At 36.4% G+C, this 27734-nt stretch overlaps 1 protein-coding gene across 1 annotated transcript in view; it reads left to right on the forward strand.

Moving 5' to 3' along the window:
* Positions 1-27734, forward strand: part of SECISBP2L (SECIS binding protein 2 like) — a 61581-nt gene that overhangs the window by 16775 nt on the left and 17072 nt on the right. Inside the window, exons 6-16 of the mRNA XM_061180328.1 lie at positions 195-219; positions 560-675; positions 6221-6355; positions 7820-7900; positions 8442-8609; positions 8755-8896; positions 12248-12417; positions 13184-13316; positions 15073-15235; positions 17086-17306; positions 26968-27122. Of these exons, the coding sequence (XP_061036311.1) occupies positions 195-219; positions 560-675; positions 6221-6355; positions 7820-7900; positions 8442-8609; positions 8755-8896; positions 12248-12417; positions 13184-13316; positions 15073-15235; positions 17086-17306; positions 26968-27122 (1509 nt within the window). The remainder of the gene's footprint in view (positions 1-194; positions 220-559; positions 676-6220; positions 6356-7819; positions 7901-8441; positions 8610-8754; positions 8897-12247; positions 12418-13183; positions 13317-15072; positions 15236-17085; positions 17307-26967; positions 27123-27734) is intronic.

Consider the following 27734-nt stretch of genomic DNA (forward strand, 5'->3'; position numbering starts at 1 on the left):
ATAATAATAGGATGGTGAAAAATGTATTTTGTATGTTTTATTATTAATATAAGAATACTCATTTATGGAGAAGTATTTTTTCTAAGATTATAATAAGCATGCTTCACACTAGATGGAATTATGAAATGTTTTGCAAGGTATATGGTGTTTACTCTTAAGCGGAAAATAATTGTCTTTTTTGTTTCTATTTTTAGCATGTGGAATCATCTATATGTGCAGGTACTTACTTTCTGCATAGTGTTTTTGCTATACTTTCTTCTTTGTCCATGTCACAAATTTGTTTTTAAGCATGAAGCTTGCTGATGCTGCAAAAAAATTGGAAATCTTCCAAGGAAGTTCAAGTTAATTTGAAAGTATAGTTTTGTTGATGGAATTGAGAAAATTCCAGCTAGAGGTATTCTGTAAGATGACAACTTGTATTACTAAGAACTGGAATACCACTTAAAGTTTATGGAAAATTTTTCAGTATTACATTTATAGTGACTGAGTTTCAGTACGTGAAGTTAGGGGGCCCTTTAGGTTTTGACATCTTTATATTTTAAAATCTCATTTATTACAGGTGGTGTAAATTGGTCCAATGTAACTTGCCAGGCAACTCAGAAAAAACCTTGGATGGAAAAAAATCAGACATTTTCTAGAGGTGGAAGGCAGGCTGAACAAAGAAATAATTCACAGGTAATTTGGATTAGGTTGGAGAAATTTGAGTAGTGTGAGATGCATTATTATAAATGGTATAGTGGTTTTGAAGGGCAGTGTCCTTAATTTTTGGTGATACATATTGTGTTGTTTAAAATAACATGATATCTGTAACTTTTAAATGGCTTAGCCAATAAAATTATTATTTAAATAATGAAACAAAATGGCAAGATGTTGAATGTAGGTGGGATGTATATTGTACCATTTTCTACTTTTCTATATTTAAGAAATATATTTGTATATTTTATAATTTTAAAAAGGAATACTCTCCAGTCCTGCTTCATCTTCTGTGACTGTTTCTTATCCATGTAAAAAAATTTAAAGCATTTTAATACCTTAAATATTGATTCTTTGAACTTCAGGACTGCAGCCTTGTCCACATGTCTTTAGTTGACTATAAACACCACAAGCCATACTCGGTGCTTGTTGCGGTACCATAGTGAGGGCTGCCTCTGCCATAATGGGGCCAGACGGGGCAGCTTCCTGGTCTTGGGGAGCAAGATTTAGCTGCAGTACAGCAGAGGGAGTTATATACTGCCACGAACTTCCAATAATTGTCTTCCTGCGTTGGTTGGTTGTGAAATCAGGGAGGTGTTGATTGGTCAGTATTTTTCCTTTTTAATTTTTAGATACAGTTCCTGGATTCCTTAAATCTAGTTAAGGAATTAAAGTTACCATATGAATAGATCTGGATGAACTGAAGTAAGAGTAAGTTACTAATGGATTGAATAAACCAAATACTTGCCGGTGTGCCTTTGCTTCCCTGAAATGAAGTACTTCAGACGTACCCTAATGTTAATTAGGCTGTAGGGAAAACAAGTAGAATGATGCCCTTTTCCCTGTGGTTATTGCAAAAATGAGTCATTGTTGTTTGTGGCAGGGTTGTGAGGCAGTCTAGCTTTATTTGATTAAAAACAAAAGAGCTAAAACAAGAGTTGTTCATATAGATTAGATAAACAGAATCTACGGAATGTTTGGTTAAGGACTGAAATTTTATGTTGAAATCGTAACTGCTAGACCTGCCAAGTTTGCAGTCTCATTACTGGTACTTTTGATATCAGTAGCCCACTAGAGAGGAAATAATACTGATACAGAAAAACATTTTATCTCTGCCTCAAAACTGATGCGGAATGGTGAAAAGCACAAAACTTTCAATTTTAGAAATGCATAAACGTTTGTTTATTTTGTCTCCCTTCATTCCAAAGAACTGGAGCCAGATATTGAACAATGTGTGTGTTTTCTTTTCTACTTCTGAGGCTTTGTTATACTTTTCTTAAGTGTGTAGCTTGATTTTTTTTTTTTTTTGTAGCTTGATTTTTGATATGCAGAATCTTTTTTTTCTTTTAAGTCAAAATATTTTTCCCCTTTGCAATTTCTGATTGTTTTTAGGCTTAAAAAGTCTTTTAGAAATCTAGTAAATATTCACTTGTATTTTCTGCTTCTGTTTTACAGGGTAATGTTTTCAAAACTTTTTAATCTGAGGGTTTTTTTTGATGCATGGTACAACATAATGAGGTCGATTTTCACAGTAGTTAACCAGTTGTCTTAACATTGTAATCCATTATTTTTTCTGAATTGTGCTGCCCTTTTAGTCATTTGCTAATTTCTTATGTGTTGGGTCCTGTTTCTGGGCTTTTTTGTTCCATTTATCAGATTTTTGCACCTGTACCATGCTGTTTTAACTACTGTACAATGCAGTGATTTTTAATGTTTTTACCAGTGTTTTAACATTTGAAACAGCATATTTTTTCTATACTGTGATGTAGCCTTAATTGTAAATGAAGGACAGAATGTAAAAACTTAAGTTTTTAAAAATGGCTTTATTTTGTGAATAGGTTGAAAAATAAAATATATGAAAAAGGTTATACAATGAACAATCTCATTTTTACCCTGTCTCCACTTGTCTTCTTATCTTCCCTATATCTGTGTATTTTCCCAGAGTTTTTTTTTTTAACAACTCCTAATGTTGTATAGATATATCCTTGTTAATTTCTGAAGTCCTGTCATTGGACACTTGAATTATTTGTAAACTATTGCTGTTAATAGACGTGCTGCAGTACTAATTAGACATCTGTGTGTATAGCAGTAGAATAAATTCCTAGGTAAGGTATTGCTGAGTGAAAAGATAAAGTCATTTCTGTTATTTGGTAAATAACACCAGATTGTACCATTTTACATTCTCAATGATAATGTGGAGAGTGCTTATTTCCAAGTAGCCTCAGTAATCATGTGTTTTCAAGATTTTGGATTTGTGCCAGTGAGGGAGAAATAGTATATTAAAGTAGTTGAGTATCTTTCCGTATGTTTAAGGGCCGTTTGTACTTTTCTGTGAACTTGTCATATTCTTTGACCATTTTTTGTATCTTGATCTACTTCTCTGTTTTTGTACATTAAAAAATTTTTTTTAATTTAGAAATTTTTATTTTTATTTTTCTTGGGCCGTGTGCCTTGCGTGAGCCTCGTTCCCCGACCAGGGATTGAACACAAGCCCCCTGCAGTGGAAGTGCGGAGTCCTAACCACTGGGCCGCCAGAGAATTCCCTGTTTTTGTACATTTTTAAATCAATTTGATCAAGCTCTTAGCAAATTTTTTTAATTTCTGGGAGCCGGTAGTCTGTAATATGAGTTGCAAATACTTTGCTAGATTTTCATTTTTATTTTTGACTTTGCTTATTATTATTGCCATATACAAGTTTGTTTTAAATAGCATTAAGAAGTTTATTTTTATAAAGGAATTTGCCTGTTTTCCTCCAATATGTTTATACTTTTGTGTTTTTTTACATTTAAATCTTTATTCCATTTAGAGTTTGTCTTGGTGGATGTTGTGAGATATGGGTCCTATTTTGTATTTTTCAAGTGGCTACCTAAATCTCCCAGCACCATCTATTGACAAGTCCATTACTTCACCTATTTGAGATAACCACCTTTATCACATGTTAAATTTCCATATATATTGAAATTTGTTTCTAGATTTTCTGTTTTGTTCCATTGGTTTTTAAACTAATCTGTCAATTTAGGGAGAATGGATTGCCTTATGATATGGCATCTTTCTAGAAAAAAAAAGTCTTCCTATTTTTTCTTTTTTCTTTAATTTTTTGGCCGTGCCGTGCGGCCTGCAGGATCTTAGTTCCCTGACCAGGGATTGAACCCAGGCCCCTTGCATTGGAAGCGAGGAGTCTTAACCACTGGACCGCCAGGGAAGTCCCCTGTCTTCTTATTTTTGAGTTACCTTTTTGTGCTCTTCAGAAGTATTGTATAATTTTCTGAAAATAAATTTGTACATATCCCTCATTTGTCAATTCCTAGTATTTTTCTTTTTTGTTATGTAAGTGGAATATAAACACCTGAATCTTTAGATACTGATTTTGTGCTAGTCATTTAAGAATCTTAGTATGTAGTTGTAGCTATAGTTTCTGCTTTGTTCTGTATGCCCACTTTCTAGCAACAAAACTCTTTTTTCTTAGAAGAATTTTTTTAAAAAGGGGGGGTTATTAGTTCATTCCAGGAGGTAATTGAAATACTTGCATATTTGGTCCTCATGAACTTTGTTGGGACCATTAGCTTGGGGGTTTTAACTTAATCCTGGAACTTTATGTCTCCAAGTACAAGAATCAAGTTGCATTTATTTTTTTAAAAAATTGTTTTTATGTTTGTAACAACATTAATGCATATATACTAAGTCTGGTTTACAACAGGGCTTACATTTTGATATAATTGTAATGCTGTTTGGAGGGCAGGTTTACATTTATTTGTTTGTGATAGTGACTGTACAAAGAAATGAAGAGTTGTACTTAAGAATTATTCTCTTGCTTCTGTTCATCCCAGTATTGGGGCTTGATTATTAGTTTTCATTTCAGTGTTAATAATTTATGTGAATTCAGTTGTTTCTTTAGTACCTAGACATTGTAAATTGCATTTGTTTTAGCATCCTTGTATGAGCTGCTTTTTATGAGCCAATTTAAAAAATATTTTATTATGAAAATTTTTAAACAGACCTTAAAGTCGAAGTAATTTTATAGAGACCATTCATATAGCTACTAGCTTGATGCTATCGAAGATTTTACAGAAATTTGCTTCATCACATATGTATTCCTCTGTCTATCTCTCTATCCATGTTCATGAGTTTATTTTAAAATGAGGTAAATATTTAAAACCAAGGAACTGTTGGGTACCTGGCAAATTATCAAGTTTCCTAACAGATGCTTATAGGTTATAGGAAGTAGCCCCATTGTGCATATTCTAAGGAAGATTACATTTACTATATGACTATCCTCTGGCCTATAGTTCTGCCATACAGCCTACTTCCCAAGAGAGTATAAAAATACTGTTTCTTAAAAAAAAAAAAAAAAAAAAAAAATTCTGTTTCTTATCAGCAAGTCTTTTTAGACCAGTTGCTTAGCATGGGAATTGCTAGGTGCTTCTAGGTCTTTGTGTGCATATTTTTGATTTAATAATCCAAAGCCTATACAACAGCACCTTCAGTCCAGGTCTGCTTCAAGTTCTGTATATTGTTAGAATTCTTGGGTAACTGGTAAAGAAGATCATACTTTCCACATCTTCTCTAGGTGTCCTGGTTCAGAGGCATTTCATCTAAATTGCATTAGGTACTTAAGAGAGGGAACTTGATTGTCTTAAGATTCTTAAAGTGCTTAATGTGTTTTTTTCTTGCTTTTATGACAGTTGAACATTTTGCAAATGGGTCAATAGGATAATAATAATTTATGTGATTGACAGTTTTATTCTTTTAAATCTGTTTTCTTATAAACAAGATTTAAAATTTTTAATATTTCCTAGGAACTAAAAAACAATAAAACAGATATTAAAAGACCTACGATAGTTTTGTAAAAAGGTAATACTCAGTTTCTCCCAATGGTAATAACATCTTGTAAAACTGTAGTGCAGTATCACAGCCCTGATACTGACATCAATATAGTCGATTCAAAACAGATCCATTACTGCAAGGATCCCTCATGTTGCCCTTTTATAGCCAAACTCCCTTCCCTTCCCCACCAGCCTCTCCTTAACCCCTAGAATCCACTAATCTGTTCCCCCTTTTTATGGTTTTGTCATTTCAAGAATGTTGTATAAATGAACTCATACAGTCTTTTTAGGATTGGCTTTTTTCACTTGCATCGTTTTCTGGAGATTCATTCAGATTATTGGGTATATCAGTAGTTTGTTCCTTTTTGTGACTGACTGCTGTTTTATAGGATGCATATACCACAGTGAGTTTACTCTCCCAAAGAAGGACATCTGGGTTGTTTCCAGTTTTTGGCATTACAAATAAAGTTGATATAAGCGTTCATGCACAAGCAAAAAAAGTAACATGCACTAATTATCACATTTTTGTATTTTCATTATAATGACCTTATTTGTCAAAAGTTGTAACCTTTTGTAATAAGTTATGCACTTTATGAAAATTCATTGTGCTGTATACTTTGGGGTACATTTCTGTATGTTATACTTCAATAAAACATTTTACTTAAAAGTAATATATTTTCCCCCCTCTGGGGTTTATTTATTAGGTTGGATTCAGATGCCGAGGACATAGTACTTCCTCAGAAAGAAGACAGAATTTGCAAAAGAGACAAGATAATAAGCAGTTAAACCCCAGTCAATGTCATAGAGGCGACCCAAATTCCGAGTCTTTATATTTTGAGGTATTTTTTCAAACTGTGTATTGTTATAGCAAATGTTGCCATTAAGAAATTAATTTTTCTTACATTATGATAAGTACTTTTTATGTCTTAGCATGTGACTGCAAGTAGATTGTAAGTTACTTAGATGTATTTGTCTTGTCATTTTTGTCTTGGTTATATATAGTTAGTATAACATTAACTTTATTAATGTTTATTTTTATAAATTTTTGTCATGAGTATTCATTTTGAGGTAACATATGGAGGTAGAACTTAATTTTATGTGGACTTCACCTAGTTTGAAACTTTCTCCCTAACTTTCATTATCTTTGTTGAATCTATTTGTTAAGTTTTTCAAATTTGAATAGTTCAATCTAGTTAATTTGTGCTGCTAGCCAGGGGAGTCTTGAAGAAGGAAGATAAAAGGCTATTTTACTTTCTCTAATAGGCAGACAGTTTATATTCTAATTGCAATCTATTATTTATTCATCTAACTGGTGCTCATTGGAGGGCTGTTGCATGTTTAAAGTTAGGTGCTCTGCATGATACATTAAGGTGAATAAGCACACTACCCTTAGGGAGGTGGCTGTGTAATAGAGGAATGTAGACATGTACACACCTGATACTTCTTGGGTGTGGTTGAAGTTGAGAGGAGAAATAAGTACCTCTGGGTTTGAGGCAGGATAGGGATAACATTTGGAATAGGTTTTAAAGAATGAGTAGAATTTGATTGTGTCAAGATGGTGAACAACATCCCGGGTAACTCATTTTTGTTATGTAGTTTCTATAAAATGAGTTAATAGATGGAGTTTAAATATGCTTGAGGCCAGAGGCTTCAGATGAATAATATGTTAGATAAGCTTAGTAATTGACCTAAAGGACTTGAGGGTACAGCTCAAGTAGTGTATCAAGAACAGTACATGTGGCAGATTTTTTATTTGCACTTAATCGTATGATTGGTTCCATAACTTATATTTAGTTAAAAATCATAGATATAAATTTCAGTGTAAAGGAGGATATTGGTTAAGAAATTACTTTGAATAGGGAATTTATTTTTATTTTTTAACTTTTAATTTTATTGACTGGTGTAGGTAGTAATGGGACAGGGACTATATTAATGAAATTCATATTAAGCCATTTGTTTAAAATCTTTTCAAAATTATGTGAAATGTGATAAAATCCTTTTTGAATTCCTTTTTATTTACTTACCCACCTTAGGGTAGAATTATTAATAAAAATGGAATAGTAGATGCAGAAATCCAAAGGATGGACACGTGTGGATGTATCCCCATCCTTGAATAATTAAATTAGCTATGTTTTAGCATGTGAGAAATGAGATTTCCTTTTTAAGACTGACTTTAAATAGTTTAATATTGAGTTAAAAAATTACTTCCCTGTCATTTCATTACTCTTAAGCATTATAAATGTTGTTCTTAAGAGTTTATTGCTTTGAGCTCTGTTTTTACTTAAAATGTGGAACTATTTCAGGATGAAGATGGATTTCGAGAACTAAATGAGAATGGAAGTGCTAAAGATGAGAATATTCAACAGAAACTTTCTCCAAAAGTAGTAAGTGACTCTTTTAAAAAAGATAAGCAAAATATTTGAACATCTCTGGAGCTATGGCAATGTTGAAAAGAAATATTACAGCTAAGTATAAAGACTTGTAGGGCAACATGGTATAGAAGAAGCACTGTATTTAGTACTGATCTTTAGTATTTCTTTTCAGCATAGCCAGAACAGAGACACTGTCCTTTGAAATCCATAGTTCCATTACAGACAAGGAAATACCATTAATTAAATGACATCATAAAACATATAGTCCATGCTAAAATTTCCCCAGTTGTTGCAAAACTTTACCTTGGAGTTATTTTGTTTTCAGTCCAGGATCCAGACAATTATCACCTATTGCATTTTGCTGTTTTGTCTATTATTTTCCAGTCTCCCAGTCTAGAATGATCCCACCATCTCACTCTGTTCTTAATGTAATTGAATCTTTTGAAGGGTCTAGTCCCGTTATACTGTAGAACATCTCACATTCTAGATTGTCTTTCCTTACGATTAGACTTTTATCGAATCACTAACAAATGTTTTTCTCTGGTTATCACAGTTGGATGATTTACCTGAGAACTCACCAATCAATATAGTTCAGACACCAATTCCCATTACAACCTCAGTTCCTAAACGTGCAAAAAGTCAAAAGAAGAAAGCTTTAGCAGCAGCCCTTGCCACAGCTCAAGAATATTCAGAAATAAGTATGGAGCAAAAAAAACTACAGGTATGTATTCATTTTTATGAACAAATATGATAGTTTATTTGGTAGGTTTTGGGGGATGGATGGAAGAGTGACAAATATAATTATCTTAAATTGTCACATTTTCATACTAAAATGAAAAATAAATGTTTTCATGTTTACCTTGCAGGAAGCTTTATCAAAGGCAGCTGGGAAAAAGAATAAAACACCTGTACAACTAGATTTGGGGGACATGTTAGCAGCTCTGGAAAAACAACAACAAGCCATGAAAGCGCGGCAAATTACTAATACCAGACCTCTGTCATATACAGGTGATATCATTAATCCTAGCAATTTGCTGTTTGGCTTTGGTAATGTATTTTGGAAATTGTTAATCTAAATTATATATACCTACAAAAATCCAGAGTCTGATTACTCAGCAGCTTCTCTCCTGCCACCATAGTAGCCCTCATCAAACTACAGTGTAGTAGCCTCCTAACTATTACCTACCTTTTATTACCCCTAACCCCCAGTCTATCTTAAAAGGAGCGCTCTTTTTCAAATATAAGTTCAAAATCCTCTAGTAGCTCGTCATCTCACTTGGAGCAAAGCCAGGGTCCTAAGTCATATCTTAGCTGATCCTGTTACCTTTTTGCCCTCATCAGCATTCTCCCCTGGCACTCACTGCTCTAGCCACGTTAACCCCCTTGCTGTTCCACAGACGCATCCAACATGCTCCAAGCTCAGTGTCCTTGTGCTTGCTCTTTCCTTTACCTGGAACTCTCTTCCCTCAGGCATCAGTATAGTTTGTTCCATCAGGTCCTCCAGGTCTCTGTTCAAATGTCGGTTGGTATATGTTATGAACCAACCAAATTTTTCTCTTCTTCAAAGGTATCAATAAGAATCACAAGTAATTTGGCTCTATAACTGTTAAATTACCAATTTAAAACCAAATGGGAAACATAGGAGTTTTAATCAAATTTTGTGTGTATGTGTGAGAGAGAGAGAGAGAGAAAGGGAGACAGGGAGGGACAGAGAGGGAGAGAAGTGGGGGGAAGGAGGGCGAGGAGGGGAGGGAGGGAGAGAGAAAATGAGCTGGCTTTCTGCTGAAACAGTAATTTATATTTTAACAAACCTTGTCGGAGTTAGAGCTCAGCACCTTTGACATGCTCCCTCATTTCTTTTCATAGTCTTTGTTTTTAGAGGATGAGGAATAAGATAAAGGAAGGGGAAAGGCACCAACAAAAAGCACTGATGTTGAGAGGAAGAATGGAATTTTCTCTTTCCTCTGTTCCTATGTAAAGGGTCTACTGTTTTTAAACAAAAATACAAGTAACAGTTTATATAACTTTAATCATGTGTGCAAAATGTTTAAACCTATAGCTAGTTACCATCCGGTACGAACGTTAGCTTTGATTAACTGTTAGTAAAAATCATATTGAGTGCATACTAAGCTTTAGAGTTGCATGCTGTTGAGATGAGGAAAGTGGCAGTAACATCTCACTAAGAGTAAAGGACTCTAGGGAGTGGAACTGAGAGTTAGCAGTGTTCCAGAGGCAGTGTGGTCTAGTGGCTGCATGCAGGGGCTTTGGAGTTGCGCTGCGTCTTGAATCCTGTTCTTCCATGTTTTTCCTTGGCGAGTTATTTAATCTTCCTGTGCTTCAGTTTCCTTACATTAAAATGGAGATAATACAGTACCTGCTTCTGGATTGTTTTGAGGATTGAATGAGATGATACATGTAAAATGCTTAGAAGAGTGTCTGGGTTATAATCACTCAATAAAGGTTAGCCAGTTATTTTGGGAAAGAGATTGTTAGCCTGTGATAACTTCAAGTGGCTTATTATTACAACTTTGATTTGTTTAGCACATTAATGTATACAGATGTAAGTATCTACATGCAAAGTGTGGTGTCAAGAACTGTGGAATTACAGATATGATTAAGATATACCTGTGGTCAAGGAGTTTATAATCTAGTCTGAGAGAAAGACGTACCCACATAACTAATAAAAAGCAGTGCCTTAGGAAAGATACCAGCAAAGTTTTATGAACTTATAGAAGAAAGAGTGATTTATGTCAACAGGGATGTATGTTACAAAAGCCTTCATATATGATAGCATTTGGACTGGGCTTTAAAGGGGGAGTAAGATTCTTGACAGATAGAAGTGAGATTAACCTCTAATCTATCACCAATGTTTAAATTGGGAAGTGTTGATTACAAAGAAATCAGCTTTCTTGGGAAGTCCAAAAGAAGGACGGGACTATGGCAGAGATGTAAAAGGATTTTAAGGAATTAATAGGGTTTTTTAATTGATGGAATGTGGAAACAGGTCAAAGATGACTCCAAACTCTCTGACTTGCAGGACTGTGGTGGGGGTTAGGTATATGATGATACTAAACAGGTTAAGGATCACGGAAGAAGAATTTTCTTGGGAAGAACAGACTCTGGCCCTGTTGTATTTGAAATGCTAGTTAGGGAGATCCTGGTGGTTCCTATTTAACGTAGAGTTAGGTATGTGCAGTTCAGGTTAGAAGTCAGTGAATTTCAAATAGAGATGATTGTTGTAGCTGTGGAAATATATAAGATTGTCAGGGGAAAGAAAAATTAGGAAAAAGATGTTCAGGGATAAAAGCCTTGTAGAATGCTCAGAGTTAAAAGACAGAAGGAAGAAGAACCAGAGAAACAGGTTTGAGAAAGAGTGAGAAAAATAGAACGTAATGTCACAAAAGGTGAGGATAGAATTTTGAGGAAGAGGATGTGGTCTTTGGTAACAAATGCTGGAAAAAACTAGAATAGAGCAAAGAATCAGAGTTAGATTTGGCAGTTGCAAGGTTTTATGTGATCTTGGCAATAGCAGTTTCAAGAGAGTGGGTAGGCCAGAGGCCAGATTATAATGATTTGGGAAGTAATGAGGAAGGAAAGGGGAGTGATGGTTGCTTAGAAGCCAGTCAAGGGAGAGGTTTTGTTAGTTTGCCTGTTTTTTCTTCCTTTTATATAGAGGAGATTTTGAACTTCTTTTGGGGAGTTAGGGAAAAGAGTCAGGGGTCAAGTCAAGGAGGAACTTGAAAGATGCAAGGGGAAAGTAATAGAGCAAAATCCTTGAGGAATTAATCCTGAGATGGGATTATGAGAAGAGGTGGTTGGTAAGCCTTCGGTGGGAGTAAGGATGCCTGCTGCCTCCTCTCAGGTGGCTTAGAAGTTTATATTGGAAAGCATCTTCTCAAGGAAGTAGCAGGAAAGCTTTTCTGCTAGAGTGAGAGAATTGAGATTAGAGGCTAGGTCTGCTGAAGGATGGGTGGTATCCACGGGAGAATGAGGGTAACAATCAATCAGGCATAAAAGAATTGCTGAATAGTACTGAGAGTGCAGCTGAGAGGGGAATATCATTCTTTACTGACAGACTGAAATGAGGAGAGGAGTGATAGACTACTTATCTTATGTAAGGGTCATTTTTAGATTCATTAGGAATAAGGAGAGGTGCAGAGTTTTGAAATTCCAGAGGTAGAATGGTTCTTTGGAGCTGTATCTGAGGGACACTGCACGGCCACATACTGCTCCTGCTATTATGATGTCTGTTTTCCACAAGAAGAGGATGTTGTTGTTCTTATAGGTTTATTATTAGAAATGTTGAAAATATGTGGAGTTGGCCATAGTAGTAAAACTAATGTTCTTGTTTGTTTTTAGTGGTCACTGCAGCTTCTTTTCACACTAAAGACTCTACTAACAGAAAACCCTTAACCAAAGGTCAGCCCTGTTTGACATCCTTTAATTCTTTGGACATTACTTCCTCTAAAGCAAAAAAAGGAAAAGAAAAGGAAATTGCAAAACTAAAACGGCCCACAGCACTTAAAAAGGTAAACCAAAACCTGGGGATATTTACTTTACAGTATAAAAAAGGGTTTAAATCGTTTTGCAAAAGTAGTTGTGGCGTTTTGGCCAACAGATTATTGTGAAAAGTTCTTAGACATGCCTCTTTATGATGACTAGTTAATTTAAGGTTGGGGATCTCAGCATCATGACTATCTTTCTGTGTTGACCAAGGCCCTGGGGAATGAGTTCTATCAGTTTAAAAAAAAACGTTAAACATTTAGGTATCCAAAAACTTTAGACCCTAGGTATCAGAAGCCTGGGATTCTAGTACTAACTTCAGTACTTATTGTGTAGTTTTAGCAAACCTTTCTTATCCTCATCTTCTTTATCTATAAGTTGGGTATAATATCTGCTCTGTTTAACTCAGTATTGTTATTAGGAGGAGCGAATGAGATGATCTGTGACCAAATAAATCTAACGTAACTATGTGACCTGGTTTCCAAAGGTTTTATTTTATCCATTTTGGGGGAAACCCTAGTTTGTCTACTAGGATTTAAAGAATGAAGCAGATGTGGTTTGATAGCTGTAGTATTATATTGCCGTCCTTTATTTTGGATATAGTACTTCCTTCAACTACAGTGCCTAAAATTACATTTACCTTTTTGCCAGTCAGTTTCTACATAGCCAACCAAAATCCTTACATCCATTTTTTAAGTGAACACTACTATTCCTGTGTAATAGTGACCATTTAAATCATTCAGTACATACTTAAAGAGTAATTAGTAATTAAAGACTGGTAATGACTTTTAGGTTATTTTGAAAGAAAGAGAGGAAAAGAAGGGCCGTTTAACTGTGGACCACAATCTTTTGGGATCTGAGGAACCAATAGAAATGCACTTAGATTTTATTGATGATTTGCCGCAGGAGATTGTTTCCCAAGAAGGTAAGATCACCTCTTTCCCCCTTCTTCTCATAAAATGGTCCGAAGTATTTTAATTAGTAGGTAACAACACATCACTAGTTATTCTCCTAAATATGCTCCATATTTTATCTAAATTTTTTAGTTTTTGAGAGTGGTTTCTTTCGAAGATGCTTCTGTAGGGAGATATTTAAAGGGCGGGGAGGCAGGTGTTACATAGTAGGTCTATGGCATTTTTGAAGCTTAAATCCTGAATTTGTTGTAAACCCTCATAATTATGACCTTACTAATGCATCCTCTGTAACTGTCACAGTTCCTTTCATCTTGCCTTCTTTTATATCTAGAACACAATTGACTTTCTTTGCAGGACTGCAGTTGACCCTTGAACAACGCAGGTTTGAACTGCACAGGTCCACTTGTACACGGATATTTTTCAATAGTAAATACTGCAGTACTACTCAGCCATGGTTGGTTGAATCCACAGATGGTGGAGGAACCGCGATACAGAGGGCGGACTATAAATTATATGAGGTTTAAATCCCCATGTTGTACAAGGGTCACCTGTATATTTTATTGAATTGCTTTTGTTGATTTTCTTCCTTGTTTTTGTGGAATAATTGCAAAGCTTGTTGTAGTGCAGAGGCCAGTTGGTCAGGAAAATTCAGTCCCATACAGTGGGTAGCCAGCACATGATTCCAGTTGGGACCTCAGCAAAACTGCAGATGCCTTCTAAAATTTATACTACTGTGGAAGAAAGATTTTAAGAGAAACCTGACTAGGTCCCTATTTCTACTGGTATTTATTCTTCAACTTTTGGCAAAACATTTAAATCTGATTTACACATAGATTTAGTAGCGGTGTTTGGAAAAATAAGTTTACTTCTTCTAAGAATTGTTCCAATATGTTTGGTTAGGGTTCCCCTTTACTCTCAATTAAGTATCATTGCCTTTGTATTTAGGTGTATCTGTTTATGCATTCCTTCAACAAGTGTGTGTTGAACATCCATCATATGTACTTTAGTAAGTGGGGTAGGGATGGGAAGGTCAGGAAATGTCATAAAGATACATAGTGGACTGGCCCTGTTACAAAAAGCTTACAATCCAGTAGAGAGATAAGATATATGTGTAACTTTGCAAATTAATGGACTGGACAAATGCTAACTCCTTTCCTGAGTTTTAGAGCCGTTTAGAAAAGAAGCAGTGACTAAAGGTGGCAGTTGAGTCAAGAGGTGGCATCTGCAAACGTGGCTGCCTGAGCACAGGAGCAAAGACCAAATGAAAGAGAAGCTGGGGTGGTGCCTGGAGAATTGGGAGTGGTGTGGAGAGAATGAATGAGGTAGAATTCATCGTTGCCAGCAGCAATGGGAATTTTTAGACAGTTAAAAAATTTATTTCTAAGAAATAGGTGGAAAAATAGAGATGAAGGAGATGGGTAATACGATCTGGAAAGAGTGCAGAAGCGGATACGTCTTTTGTTCTTCAATTTAGATCCCCTGGGAATACATGTTTTAGATAACTTGGCCTTCTTGCATCTCTTCTGTGGAGACTTGTAGGCTATGCTTGATGTTTTTCAGAGTATATTTTAAGACATAATAGGAAAATTTGATTTTTGTAGTATATGAGAAATGTTTGTGATACGAACAGTGCCCAACTTGGTAGCTTCTGGAGAATTTGGAAGTGATAACAAAAGATAACTGCCATTCTAAATTACGTTGATCAGTATAGAGCTTTTCAGCATTCAAAATTTCTAAATTCTTTCCCCTCACCACACGTCTCCACAGATGCTGGACTGAGCATGCCCAGTGATGCATCCCTCTCTCCAGCAAGTCAGAACTCTCCGTACTGTATGACACCTGTGTCACAAGGCTCTCCGGCTAGTTCTGGGATAGGCAGTCCAATGGCATCTTCGACAATAACCAAAATCCACAGCAAAAGATTTAGAGAGTAAGTTTTAGTCTCATTATTGAGGTTGAATAGTTTAAGTATCTTGACTGTAGTTCTGAATATAATATTGTCATTTTTTTCTTGGTGGGTTGAACAGACAGAATACCAAAGATCTTTAAGTTCTTTCAGATTTTGTTTAACAACGGGTTTTATTATATGGAAAGTATTTGCCTTCCGTCAGCTGTCAGTGTTCATGTAAAAGTGATTTGACAGTAAATACATTCTTTTTATATCAGCTAGTGTTTATACCCATGAAATTTGGCCTCTTACAGCTTATGTATTATATAAAATGTCATACTGTGACATTTTTCCTCTCCAAATGCTTTTGCTTTTTTGTTTATATTATGGGTCCTTCAAAAAAAACCTCTCTAACCAATTAATAACAATTTTCTAAGATCCTACTACATGTAGTGAACCTGTTACATAAACCTATTTGTTTTTAAGCATATATTTCTAAGTTTGAAAATGCCCATCTGTGAATAACCTTGAACTGACAGTTATTGCTGTGAAGGATTTTAGAATGTAAACATTTGTGTAGATGAATTAATTTTACCTTTGAAATTAAGTTTACCTATGAAAGAATCCCAGGGTGAAAGTAAAATATGTGTGAATCCAAACCACATTGGTTTGTTCTGTTCCTTTATATTATTGTTTTTGAGCAAATACTTATTGCCTAGGTTTGGGAAGTTAATTAAATATCACAGATGTGTGACAAAGGAAATACTTGGAGAATAAAATCTTACATATGTGTGAAATAAACAGCTTGGAAGAAAAGCAGAGTGAAGAAAATTGCATTTTTGATGTTTTATTCTTCAATTGCATTCTTTAATTTTGTATACTGTATGATAACCTTTCCTCAGTCTGTCCAGTTATATCTTCTGTTCTGAAGTAATGTCATACTTGCATTTATTTCAACACTTTTCACATAAACATTAAAAAAATTTCCAAAGCAGAACATTTTTTTTCACTAAAGAAAGGCAGGCCTAGATTTCCCCACCATATAATGTATCAGTAATTTAGAAGTGGTAATTTGCTGACCCGGCATTCCTAGATTAGAAATTTTACCAATTATCCTTGTTAAGTACCTGCTTATGGTAGAGATAGATTATAGATGAAAGCTAGCAAAGTGGAATATATAAGGAGTTTACTTAAACTAGAATGACTTTCTTATCCTTGAAATTAAGTACTATAGTGACCTCACACTACTTGCTTTCTGTTTTTTGCGTTATAACCATATATGATCTCACAAAGAGCCTCATTCAGTTGCTTTGCCTGATATAAAGCCATGTGACTTTTACCTCAAGACCTCTTTGGTTTTGGCTTCAATTTAATTACTGAATTCATCCTCTGTAATCGTAGATTTTCAGAGGTAGAGGGACCATTGAGGCTGTCATCCATAACTACTTATTTTTATGGTTGAGGAAGCCAGTGCCGGAGACTGTGATTTATCCAAGCGTGGAGGATGAATGGTTGGTATTAGGGCATTCAGTTAGCTTTTATGAAATTAATTTGTTTCTTATTAGAAGCATCTTTAGTATTCATTGGAATGAAATAACTTTATACATTATCTCCTTACCAAAAACATTATACCTGTTTATCTAATAGCAGGCTAACATTTGATGTATATCCTTAGGAATTTAATAATTGGGTGTTTGATTAGTACTTCCCCGAGGTTAATCTACCCTTTATAGAAGAGCCGATCTGTTGTAATTCAGGAAAACTCTTCTGTTTTTCTAATTGAAGGATTTAGGAGATATTTAAAGACTTGATTTTTTAATGAAAACCTGTTACTGGATGTATTTTTTCCCTAAAATAATTTTATAATTACCTACTTTTGGTTTCCTTTACAGGTACTGTAATCAGGTTCTTTGTAAAGAGATTGATGAATGTGTGACTATTCTTCTTCAAGAGCTTGTCAGCTTCCAGGAACGCATCTACCAAAAGGATCCTGTAAGAGCAAAAGCGAGGAGACGGCTGGTCATGGGTCTAAGAGAGGTTACGAAACATATGAAGTTAAACAAGATCAAATGTGTTATAATTTCTCCAAATTGTGAAAAAATCCAGTCCAAAGGTATGAACATTTTACTTTTGAAGTGTTTTGATATTTATGTAGTATAATTGTAGAATATGCAGTGAATTTTAAAGTGGAAGCCGTATGTCTTCTTTAGCAGAGTTTAGGTATAAAACATAATATTGAACATGAGGAAAGAAAATGAAATGTTTCAGCACCTGAGGCAGAGTAATAAAATCGAGATCAGATTGTAAAGAAAATCCCCATTTATGAACACTAGTGAAGGATTTAGTTGGGGCCAACCAAGTGTCCCCTGTGTTGTGATCAGAGTGGGAACTACTAAGCGGGCATTTCTTTACCTCTGCAAATATATTCTACTTTATTTATTTATTTTTAACATCTTTATTGGAGTATAATTGCTTTACAATGATGTGTTAGTTTCTGCTTTATAACAAAGTGAATCAGTTATACATATATATATATCCCCATATCTCCTCCCTCTTGTGTCTCCCTCCCACCCCTCTAGGTGGTCACAGAGCACTGAGCTGATCTCCCTGTGCTATGCGGCTGCTTCCCACTAGCTATCTATTTTACATTTGGTAGTATATATAAATCCATGCCACTCTCTCACTTCGTCCCAGCTTACCCTTCCCCATCCCTGTGTCCTCAAGTCCATTCTCTATGTCTGGGTCTTTATTCCTCTCCTGCCCCTATGTTCTTCATAACCATTTTTTGGTTTTTTGGTTTTTTTTTAGATTCTATATATATATGTGTTAGCATACGGTATTTGTTTTTCTCTTTCTGACTTACTTTACTCTGTATGCCAGACTCTAGGTCCATCCACCTCACTACAAATAACTCAATTTCGTTTCTTTTTATGGCTGAGCAATAGTCCATTGTATATATGTGCCACATCTTCTTTATCCATTCATCTGTCAGTGGACACATAGTTTGCTTCCATGTCCTGGCTATTGTAAATAGAGCTGCAATGAACATTGTGGTACATGACTCTTTTTGAATTACGGTTTTCTTAGGGTATGTGCCCAGTAGTGGGATTGCTGGGTTGTATGGTAGTTCTATTTTTAGTTTTTTGAGGAACCTCCATACTGTTCTCCATAGTGGCTGTATCAATTTACATTCCCACCAACAGTGCAAGAGGGTTCCCTTTTCTCCACACCCTCTCCAGCATTTATTGTTTGTAGATTTTTTGATGATGGCCATACTGACTGGTATGAGGTGATACCTCATTGTAGTTTTGATTTGCATTTCTCTAATGATTAGTGATGTTGAGCATCCTTTCATGTTTGTTGGCAATCTGTATGTCTTTGGAGAAATGTCTGTTTAGGTCTTCTGCCCATTTTTGGATTGGGTTGTTTGTTTTTTTGATATTAAGCTGCATGAGCTGCTTGTAAATTTTGGAGATTAATCCTTTGTCAGTTGCTTCATTTGCAAATACTATCTCCCATTCTGAGGGTTGTGTTTTCATCTTGTTTATGGTTTCCTTTGCTGTGCAAAAGCTTTTAAGTTTCAGTAGGTCCCATTTGTTTATTTTTGTTTTTATTTCCATTACTGTAGACAGTGGGTCAAAAAGGATCTTGCTGTGATTTATATCATAGAGTCTTCTGCCTATGTTTTCGTCTAAGAGTTTTATAGTGTCTGGCCTTAAATTTAGGTCTTTTATCCATTTTGAGTTTATTTTTGTGTATGGTGTTAGGGAGTGTTCTAATTTCATACTTTTACATGTAGCTAGCTGTCCAGTTTTCCCAGCACCACTTATTGAAGAGGCTGTCTTTCCTCCATTGTATATTCTTGCCTCCTTTATCAAAGATAAGGTGACCATATGTGCATGGGTTTATCTGTGGGCTTTCTATGCTGTTCCACTGATCTATATTTCTGTTTTTGTGCCAGTACCATACTGTCTTGATTACTGCAGCTTTGTAGTATAGTCTGACGTCCGGGAGCCTGATTCCTGCAGCTCTGTTTTTCTTTCTCAAGATTGCTTTGGCTATTCGGGGTCTTTTGTGTTTCCATACAAATTGTGAAATTTTTTGTTCTAGTTCTGTGAAAAATGCCATTGGTAGTTTGATAGGGATTGCACTGAATCCGTAGGTTGCTTTCTGTAGTATAGTCATTTTCACAATGTTGATTCTTCCAATCCAAGAACATGGTATATCTTTCCATCTGTTTATATCATCTTTAATTTCTTTCATCAGTATCTTATAGTTTTCTGCATACAGGTCTTTTGTCTCCTTAGGTAGGTTTATTCCTAGGTGTTTTATTCTTTTTGTTGCACTGGTAAATGGGAGTGTTTCCTTAATTTCTCTCTCAGATTTTTGTCATTAGTGTATAGGAATGCAAGAGATTTCTGTGCATTACTTTTGTATCCTGCTACTTTACCAAGTTCATTGATTAGCTGTAGTAGTTTTCTAGTAGCATCTTTAGGATTCTCTATGTATAGTATCATGTCATCTGCGAACAGTGGCAGCTTTACTTCTTCTTTTCCGACGTGGATTCCTTTTATTTCTTTTTCTTCTCTGATTGCTGTGGCTAAAACTTCCAAAACTCTGTTGAATAATAATGGTGAGAGTGGGCAACCTTGTCTTGTTCCTGAACTTAGAAGAAATGGTTTCAGTTTTTCACCATTGAGAACGATGTTGGCTGTGGGTTTGTCATATGTGGCCTTTATTATGTTGAGGTAAGTTCCCTCTATGCCTACTTTCTGGAGGGTTTTTATCATAAATGGGTGTTGAATTTTGTCGAAAGCTTTTTCTGCATCTATTGAGATGATCATATGGTTTTTCTCCTTCAATTAATATGGTGTATCACATTAATTGATTTGCATATATTGAAGAATCCTTGCATTCCTGGGATAAACCCCACTTGATCATGGTGTATGATCCTTTTAATGTGCTGTTGGATTCTGTTTGCTAGTATTTTGTTGAGGAATTTTGCATCTGTATTCATTGGTGATATTGGCCTGTAATTTTCTTTCTTTGTGACATGTTTGTCTAGTTTTGGTATCAGATTGATGGTGGCCTCGTAGAATGAGGTTGGGAGTGTTCCTCCCTCTGCTATATTTTGGAAGAGTTTGAGAAGCATAGCTGTTAGCTCTTCTCTAAATGTTTGATAGAATTCACCTGTGAAGTCATCTGGTCCTGGGCTTTTGTTTGTTGGAAGATTTTTAATCACAGTTTCAATTTAAGTGCTTGTGATTGGTCTGTATATATTTTCTATTTCTTCCTGGTCAGTCTCAGAAGGTTGTGCTTTTCTAAGAATTTGTCCATTTCTTCCAGATTGTCCATTTTATTGGCATATAGTTGCTTGTAGTAATCTCTCATAATCCTTTGTATTACTGCAGTGTCAGTTGTTACTTCTCCTTTTTCATTTCTAATTCTGTTGATCTGAGTCTTCTCCCTTATTTTTTTTGATGAATCTGGCTAATGGTTTATCAATTTTGTTTATCTTCTCAAAGAACCACCTCTTAGTTTTATTGATATTTTCTGTTCTTCCCTTCATTTCTTTTTCATTTATTTCTGATCTGATCTTTATGATTTCTTTCCTTCTGCTAACTTTGGGAGTTTTTGTTCTTCTTTCTCTAATTGCTTTCGATGTAAGGTTAGGTTGTTTATTTGAGATGTTTCTTGTTTCTTGAGGTAGGATTGTATTGCTATAAACTTCCCTCTTAGAACTGCTTTTGCTGCATCCTGTAAGTTTTGGGTCGTCATGTTTTCATTGTCATTTGTTTCTAGGTGTTTTTTGATTTCCTCTTTGATTTCTTCAGTGATCTCTTGTTTATTAAGTAGTGTATTGTTTAACCTCCATGTGTTTGTATTTTTTTTACAGATTTTTTCCTGTAATTGATATCTAGTCTCATAGCGTTATGGTCGGAAAAGATACTTGATATGATTTCAATTTTCTTAAATTTATCAAGGCTTGATTTGTGGCCCAAGATATGATCTATCCTGGAGAATGTTCCATGAGCACTTGAGAAGAAAGTGTATTCTCTTGTTTTTGGAGGGAATGTCATATAAATATCAATTAAGTCTGTCTTGTTTAATGTATCATTTAAAGCTTGTGTTTCCTTATTTCATTTGGATGATCTGTCCATTGGTGAAAGTGGGGTGTTAAAGTCCCCTGCTGTGATTGTGTTACTGTAGATTTCCCCTTTTATGGCTGTTAGCATTTGCCTTCTGTATTGAGGTGCCCCTATGTTGGGTGCATAAATATTTACAGTTGTTATAGCTTCTTCATGGATTGATCCCTTGATCATTATGTAGTGTCCTTCTTTGTCTCTTGTAATAGTCTTTAATTCAAAGTCTATTTTTGTCTGATATGAGAATTGCTACTCCAGCTTTCTTTTGATTTCCATTTGCATGGAATATCTTTTTTCCATCCCCTCACTTTCAGTCTGTATGTGTCCCTAGGTCTGAAGTGGGTCTCTTGTAGACAGCATGTATACGGGTCTTGGTTTTTGTATCCATTCAGCCAGTCTATGTCTTTTGGTTGGAGCATTTGGTTGGAGCATTTAATCCATTTACATTTAAGTAAATGGTTGGAGCATATAATCCATTTACATTTAAGGTAGTTATCGATATGTATGTTCCTATTACCATTTTCTTAATTGTTTTGGGTTTGTTATTGTAGGTGTTTTCCTTCTCTTGTGTTTCCTGCCTAGGGAAGTTCCTTTAACATTTGTTGTAAAGCTGGTTTGGTGGTGCTTTACCAAAGCAAAGAATTTGGTGAATTCTCTTAGCTTTTGCTTGTCTGTGAAGGTTTTAATTTCTCTGTCGAATCTGAATGAGATCCTTGCTGGGTAGAGTAATCTTGGTTGTAGGTTTTTTCCTTTCATCACTTTAAATATGTCCTGCCACTCCCTTCTGGCTTGCAGAGTTTCTACTGAAGGATTAGCTGTTAACCTTATGGGGATTCCCTTGTATGTTATTTGTTGCTTTTCCCTTGCTGCTTTCAATATTTTTTCCTTGTATTTAATTTTTGATAGTTTGATATGTGTCTTGGTGTGTTTCTCCTTGGATTTATCCTGTATAGGACTCTCGGCGCTTCCTGGACTTGATTAACTATTTCCTTTCCCATATTTGGGAAGTTTTCATCTATAATCTCTTCAAATATTTTCTCAGTCCCTTTCTTTTTCTCTTCTTCTTCTGGGACCCCTATAATTCGAATGTTGGTGTATTCAATGTTGTCCCAGAGGTCTCTGAGACTGTTCTCAATTCGTTTCATTCTTTTTTCTTTATTCTGCTCTGCGGTAGTTATTTCCATTATTTTATTCTCCAGGTCACTTATCTGTTCTTCTGCCTCAATTATTCTGCTATTGATTCCTTCTGGAGAATTTTTAATTTCATTTATTGTGTTGTTCATCATTGTTTGTTTGCTCTTTAGTTCTTCTAGGTCCTTGTTAAGCATTTCTTGTATTTTCTCCATTCTATTTTCAAGATTTTGGATTATCTTGACTATCATTACTCTGAGTTCTTTTTCAGGTAGACTGCCTATTTCCTCTTCATTTGTTTGGTCTGGTGGGTTTTTACTTTGCTCCTTCATCTGCTGTGTGTTTCTCTGTCTTCTCATTTTGCTTAACTTACTGTGTTTGGGGTCTCCTTTTTGCAGGCTGCAGGCTCATAATTCCCGTTGTTTTTGATGTCTGCCCCCAGTGGCTAAGGTTGGTTCAGTGAGTTGTGTAGGCTTCCTGGTGGAGGGGACTAGTGCCTGTGTTCTAGTGGATGAGGCTGGATCGTGTCCTTCTGGTGGGCAGGACCCTGTCTGGTGGTGTGTTTTGGGGTGTCTGTGACCTTATTATGATTTTAGGCAGCCTCTTTGTTAATGGGTGGGGTTGTGTTCCTGTCTTGCTAGTTGTTTGGCATAGGGTGTCCAGCACTGTAGCTTGCTGGTCGTTGAGTGGAGCTGGGTCGTAGCGTTGAGATGGAGATCTCTGGGAGAGCTTTTGCCGTGTGATATTACGTGGAGCCAGGAGGTCTGTGGTGGACCAATGTCCTGAACTTGGCTCTCCCACCTCAGAGGCACAGGCCTGACACCTGGCTGGAGCACAAAGACCCTGTCGGCCACACAGCTCAGAAGAAAAGGGAGAGAAAAAAGAAAGAGAGAAAGAAAAGAAAATAAAGTTATTAAAATAAAAAATAAGTGTTAAAAATAAGATAAATTAAAAAGTAATAAAAAAAAGAAAAGAGACAAGAGACCAACCAAACGAAAAAACAAATCCACCAATGATAACAAGTGCTAGAAACTATACTTAAAAAAAAAAAAAAGGACAGACAAAACTCTAGGACAAATGGTAAAAGCAAAGCTATACAGACCAAATCACACGAAGAAGCATATACATACACACTCACAAAAAGAGAAAAATGAAATATATATATATATTGTTGTTCCCAAAGTCTACTACCAAAATTTTGGGATGATTCGTTGTCTATTCACATATTCCAGAGATGCAAGGTACATCAAGTTGATTGTGGAGATTTAATCCTCTGCTCCTGAGGCTGTTGGGAGAAATTTCCCTTTCTCTTCTTTGTTCATACAGCTCCCGGGGTTCAGCTTTGGATTTGGCCCCACCTCTGCGTGTAGGTCACCTGAGGACATCTGTTCCTGCCCAGACAGGACAGGGTTAAAGTATCAGCTGATTCGGGGGCTCTGCCTCACCGAGGCCCGGCGTAGGGAGGGGTATGGAATGCAGGGTGAGCCTGCGCCGGCAGAGGCCAGCGTGTCGTTGCAACAGCCTGAGGTGTGCTGTGTGTTCTCCTGGGGTAGTTGTTCCTGGATCACAGGGCCCTGGCAGTGGTGGGCTGCACAGGCTCCCAGGAGGGGAGGTGTGGATAGTGACCAGTGCTTGCACACAGGCTTCTTGGTGGCTGCAGTAGCAGCCTTAGCGTCTCATGCCCGTCGCTGGTGTCTGTGCTGATAGCCGTGGCTCGCGCCCGTCTCTGGAGCTCCTTTAAGCGGTGCTCTTAATCCCCTCTCCTCACACACCCCGAAATAATGGTCTCCTGACTCTTAGGCAGTTCCACACTTTTTCCCGGACTCCCTCCCAGCTAGCTGTGGTGCACTAGCCCCCTTCAGGCCGTGTTCATGCAGCCAACCCCAGTCCTCTCCCTGGGATCTGACCTCCGAAGCCCGAGCCTCAGCTCCCAGCCCCCGCCTGCCCCGGCGGGTGAGCAGACAAGCCTCTCGGGCTGGTGAGTGCTGGTCGGCAGCGATCCTCTATGTGGGAGTCTCTCCGCTTTGCCCTCTGCACCCCTGTTGCTGCGCTCTCCTCCGTGGCTCCGAAACTTCTCCCCCACCACCCCCCGTCTCCGCCAGTGAAGGGGCTTCCTAGTGTGTGGAAATTTCTCCTCCTTCACAGCTGCCTCCCAGTGGTGCAGGTCCCATCCCTATTCTTTGTCTCTGTTTTTTCTTTTGCCCTACCCAGGTTGGTGGGGAGTTTCTTGCCTTTTGGGAAGTCTGACGTCTTCTGCCGGCGTTCAGTGGGTGTTCTGTAGGAGTTGTTCCCCATATAGGTGTATTTCTGATGTATCTGTGGGGAGGAAGGTGATCTCCACTTCTCACTCCTCCGCCATCTTGAAGGTCTCCTCCGGTGCACCTTCCCCCCCAGCTCTTCAGGCAGGCCTAGAGCAGGGGCACTAGCCCCGCAAAGGAGCAACTAAAAAACCCAGCAGTGGCGACCCGGCAGCTGGTTCCCAGAGGTGCTACCACGTAGCCTGATGGCTCATTTCTGGCCTATTCTACTTTAAAATTTTTGCATTATCCTCCTTTGATGGCTCTTTTCTCTTAAAAAAATTAGGAAAAAGATACAGTTCTCCTTCTTGGTCTTTGACTGTGGACAGGAGTCAAGTGTAGGCCAAAACGTATGTCTCATTATAGACCCTAGGTTATGTAGGCCCACACAAACATAGTACCGTGTTTTGATTCTGACGCCAAGGTCATTACGAGTGGTCTTTTAAAGATCCAGTTAATAATTTCCACTGTCGATAAAAAGGATAGGCTCTGCTAACCAACTTCTTTTGAACGTGTTCCTTAATGATCGTGCTACTTTTGAATAAGCTAAATGCCTTCCCTGCTTCTCTAGATAAATGAGAGAGAAATATCCTCTTTTATGAAGAGGATATGGATTTATGTGATCATGGTCTGTGGCATTCTTAATAATAAATGGCCCTACTTTCTAATCATCCTAGAAAGTTTACAAATCAATTTTTCTAAAAATAAAGAAATTATTTTGGTAAACATTTCTATCTTCTAATTGATGTATGGTTGACAGTTCCAAACCATAATTATTTTGAATGAACCTGAAAACATTTGGGCTGTGTGACTTTATGATATCAATCAAAATTTTTAAAAAAAATTTTTCTATTTTAGGAAGAAATATTCACAATCTAATTTTGAAGGTCTGCTTTCCATTGTCCACTTATAACTGTAATTATTTGCCACTATATTTAAAACAATTTCAAAATCAATTTCCAGTCCTGAACACTTGGGTACTGAATTGGTCGTTAGAGGGGTATATTTTAAATATATTAAACAACATAATTAATGCTTCTCAAAGAAACACTTTCAAATAATTTTCCTTTTACTATTGGGGCATTCTGATCTTGCCAGAGAGACAAAAATAATTACCTCCATTGTATGAAAGAGAGGAGTTGAAAGACTCTCTCAAACTATGTAGTAATTAATAACAGTACCTAAACATCTCCTATAAATCCCAAATTCCAGATCAGTTCTTACATAATGGTTTTGATATATGCATTTTTACCATAGTTCATTGAGTTTTTCCAATTGGGAAATCAGACTCTCCTGTCTCTTATTTAATATAAGCCAACATGATTGTAGAAACGATATGACAGCAGTGACTAATGTCAGAAATGAAAATGGGTTCTCTAGACAGTTATCCTACCCTATTTCAGAAAAAAAATGTAATTTGTAATTTTTGTATCCTAAAATTACTGTTCAGGATAGAACATGGTGATTGTATGACGCAGCAATATTTTATGTTCCACTAAGAAAGAAAAATTCTATCAATCCAAAGATTCCATTGATTGTAAAATGCTACCCTAGTTCAGAGTTGTTAGTATGTGGAAAAAATTTTGCATCTTAAAATCAGTTAAATACAATATTAAAAAAAGAAAAAAGATACAGGTCTCTGCCCCTGTTTATGGTGGAGATGTGTCTCTCAGAAACCAGCAGTAACAGAGGCTTTTGTACTATGTTGTGCACTGTTATTTGTCCTTTTTCATGGAGGAACCACTTCAGGTGATTGGAGTAGAGAGAGGCATCAAGTAGCAGTAGCAGGCAGAGGGGAAAAATACCAGTAAAAACAGTAATGTATAATCGGTCTTATTGCATGTGATAGGTTGCTTACTTGAGCTGAGAGATTAGATAAAGGAATCAGCCACTATTAACAATTTTAATTAATTTTAAAAAACGAAAAATGTTTATTATATTGAAATTTGACTCCTGCTATGCTAGTCCCTGTGGAGAAACAAAAATACTGGCATTAAAGGAATATAGTATTTAACTGGGAGAAAGAAAATACGTACATAATGTCCAAATAAAGTACAAATTCAGATAGGAAAATGTGGTGAACAGCCTAAGCGCCACAAGCATTCATGGACTCCTTTGCTGCTGTGTTTTATGCTGTCGGGTACTAAAATAGCTCCATTTAGGAAATAACTAAAAACTTCTATACATGTTGATTTCTCAGGTGGCCTGGATGAGGCTCTCTATAATGTTATAGCCATGGCACGGGAACAAGAAATTCCTTTTGTGTTTGCCCTTGGAAGAAAAGCTCTAGGACGCTGTGTGAACAAGCTGGTTCCTGTTAGTGTGGTAGGAATCTTCAACTACTTTGGTGCTGAGGTAAGACTTAGAAGACGCTGTCCCTCACTGCCCACCCCCCATAGTACATCTTCTTTGGACACGTGCCATTGTTATGTTTGAGCATTTGGAGAAGTGATATGATGACTCTCCAGGAATGAGTGGAAAATTCTTGAGTAGTACATTTCCTTTTTTAGTGTTGAAAACATTTGCGTAAGTCAGTCCTATAGCATCGTGAAAAGATTTTAGCTCGTATTTCTGCTACAGTGACTTTTTTTTTCTGGGTTCAGATATGTAGTACTTGACCATATGTTAACTGCTGGGTAAAGGTATCCAATATTGTACAAAGTAAAACAAATTTCTTCAGTCTATATGTTGGGTATATTTTGGGCTGCTAGGAGTCAAGAGAGAAAGGAATCCTTTATTTGGAGAGGATTTTCCTTTGAAAATGAATTCCTAAACCAGTTGAGAGAATAATTCTACACCCACGATATTTGTCTTCCTCTCATAGTCGGCTAATACAAACTTTGCCCATAGGAGCTGATATATGATAAAGTAAATGTTATTTGTTATTTATTTAGAGTAATGCTAATTAACTGATAACATTTTAAGATTGGTGGGGTTTTTTTGAGCGTATGGGGTTCTTTTTAGAAC

The sequence above is a fragment of the Eubalaena glacialis genome, chromosome 2 (assembly GCF_028564815.1).
Source record: "Eubalaena glacialis isolate mEubGla1 chromosome 2, mEubGla1.1.hap2.+ XY, whole genome shotgun sequence".
Classification (NCBI taxonomy): Eukaryota; Metazoa; Chordata; class Mammalia; order Artiodactyla; family Balaenidae; genus Eubalaena; species Eubalaena glacialis.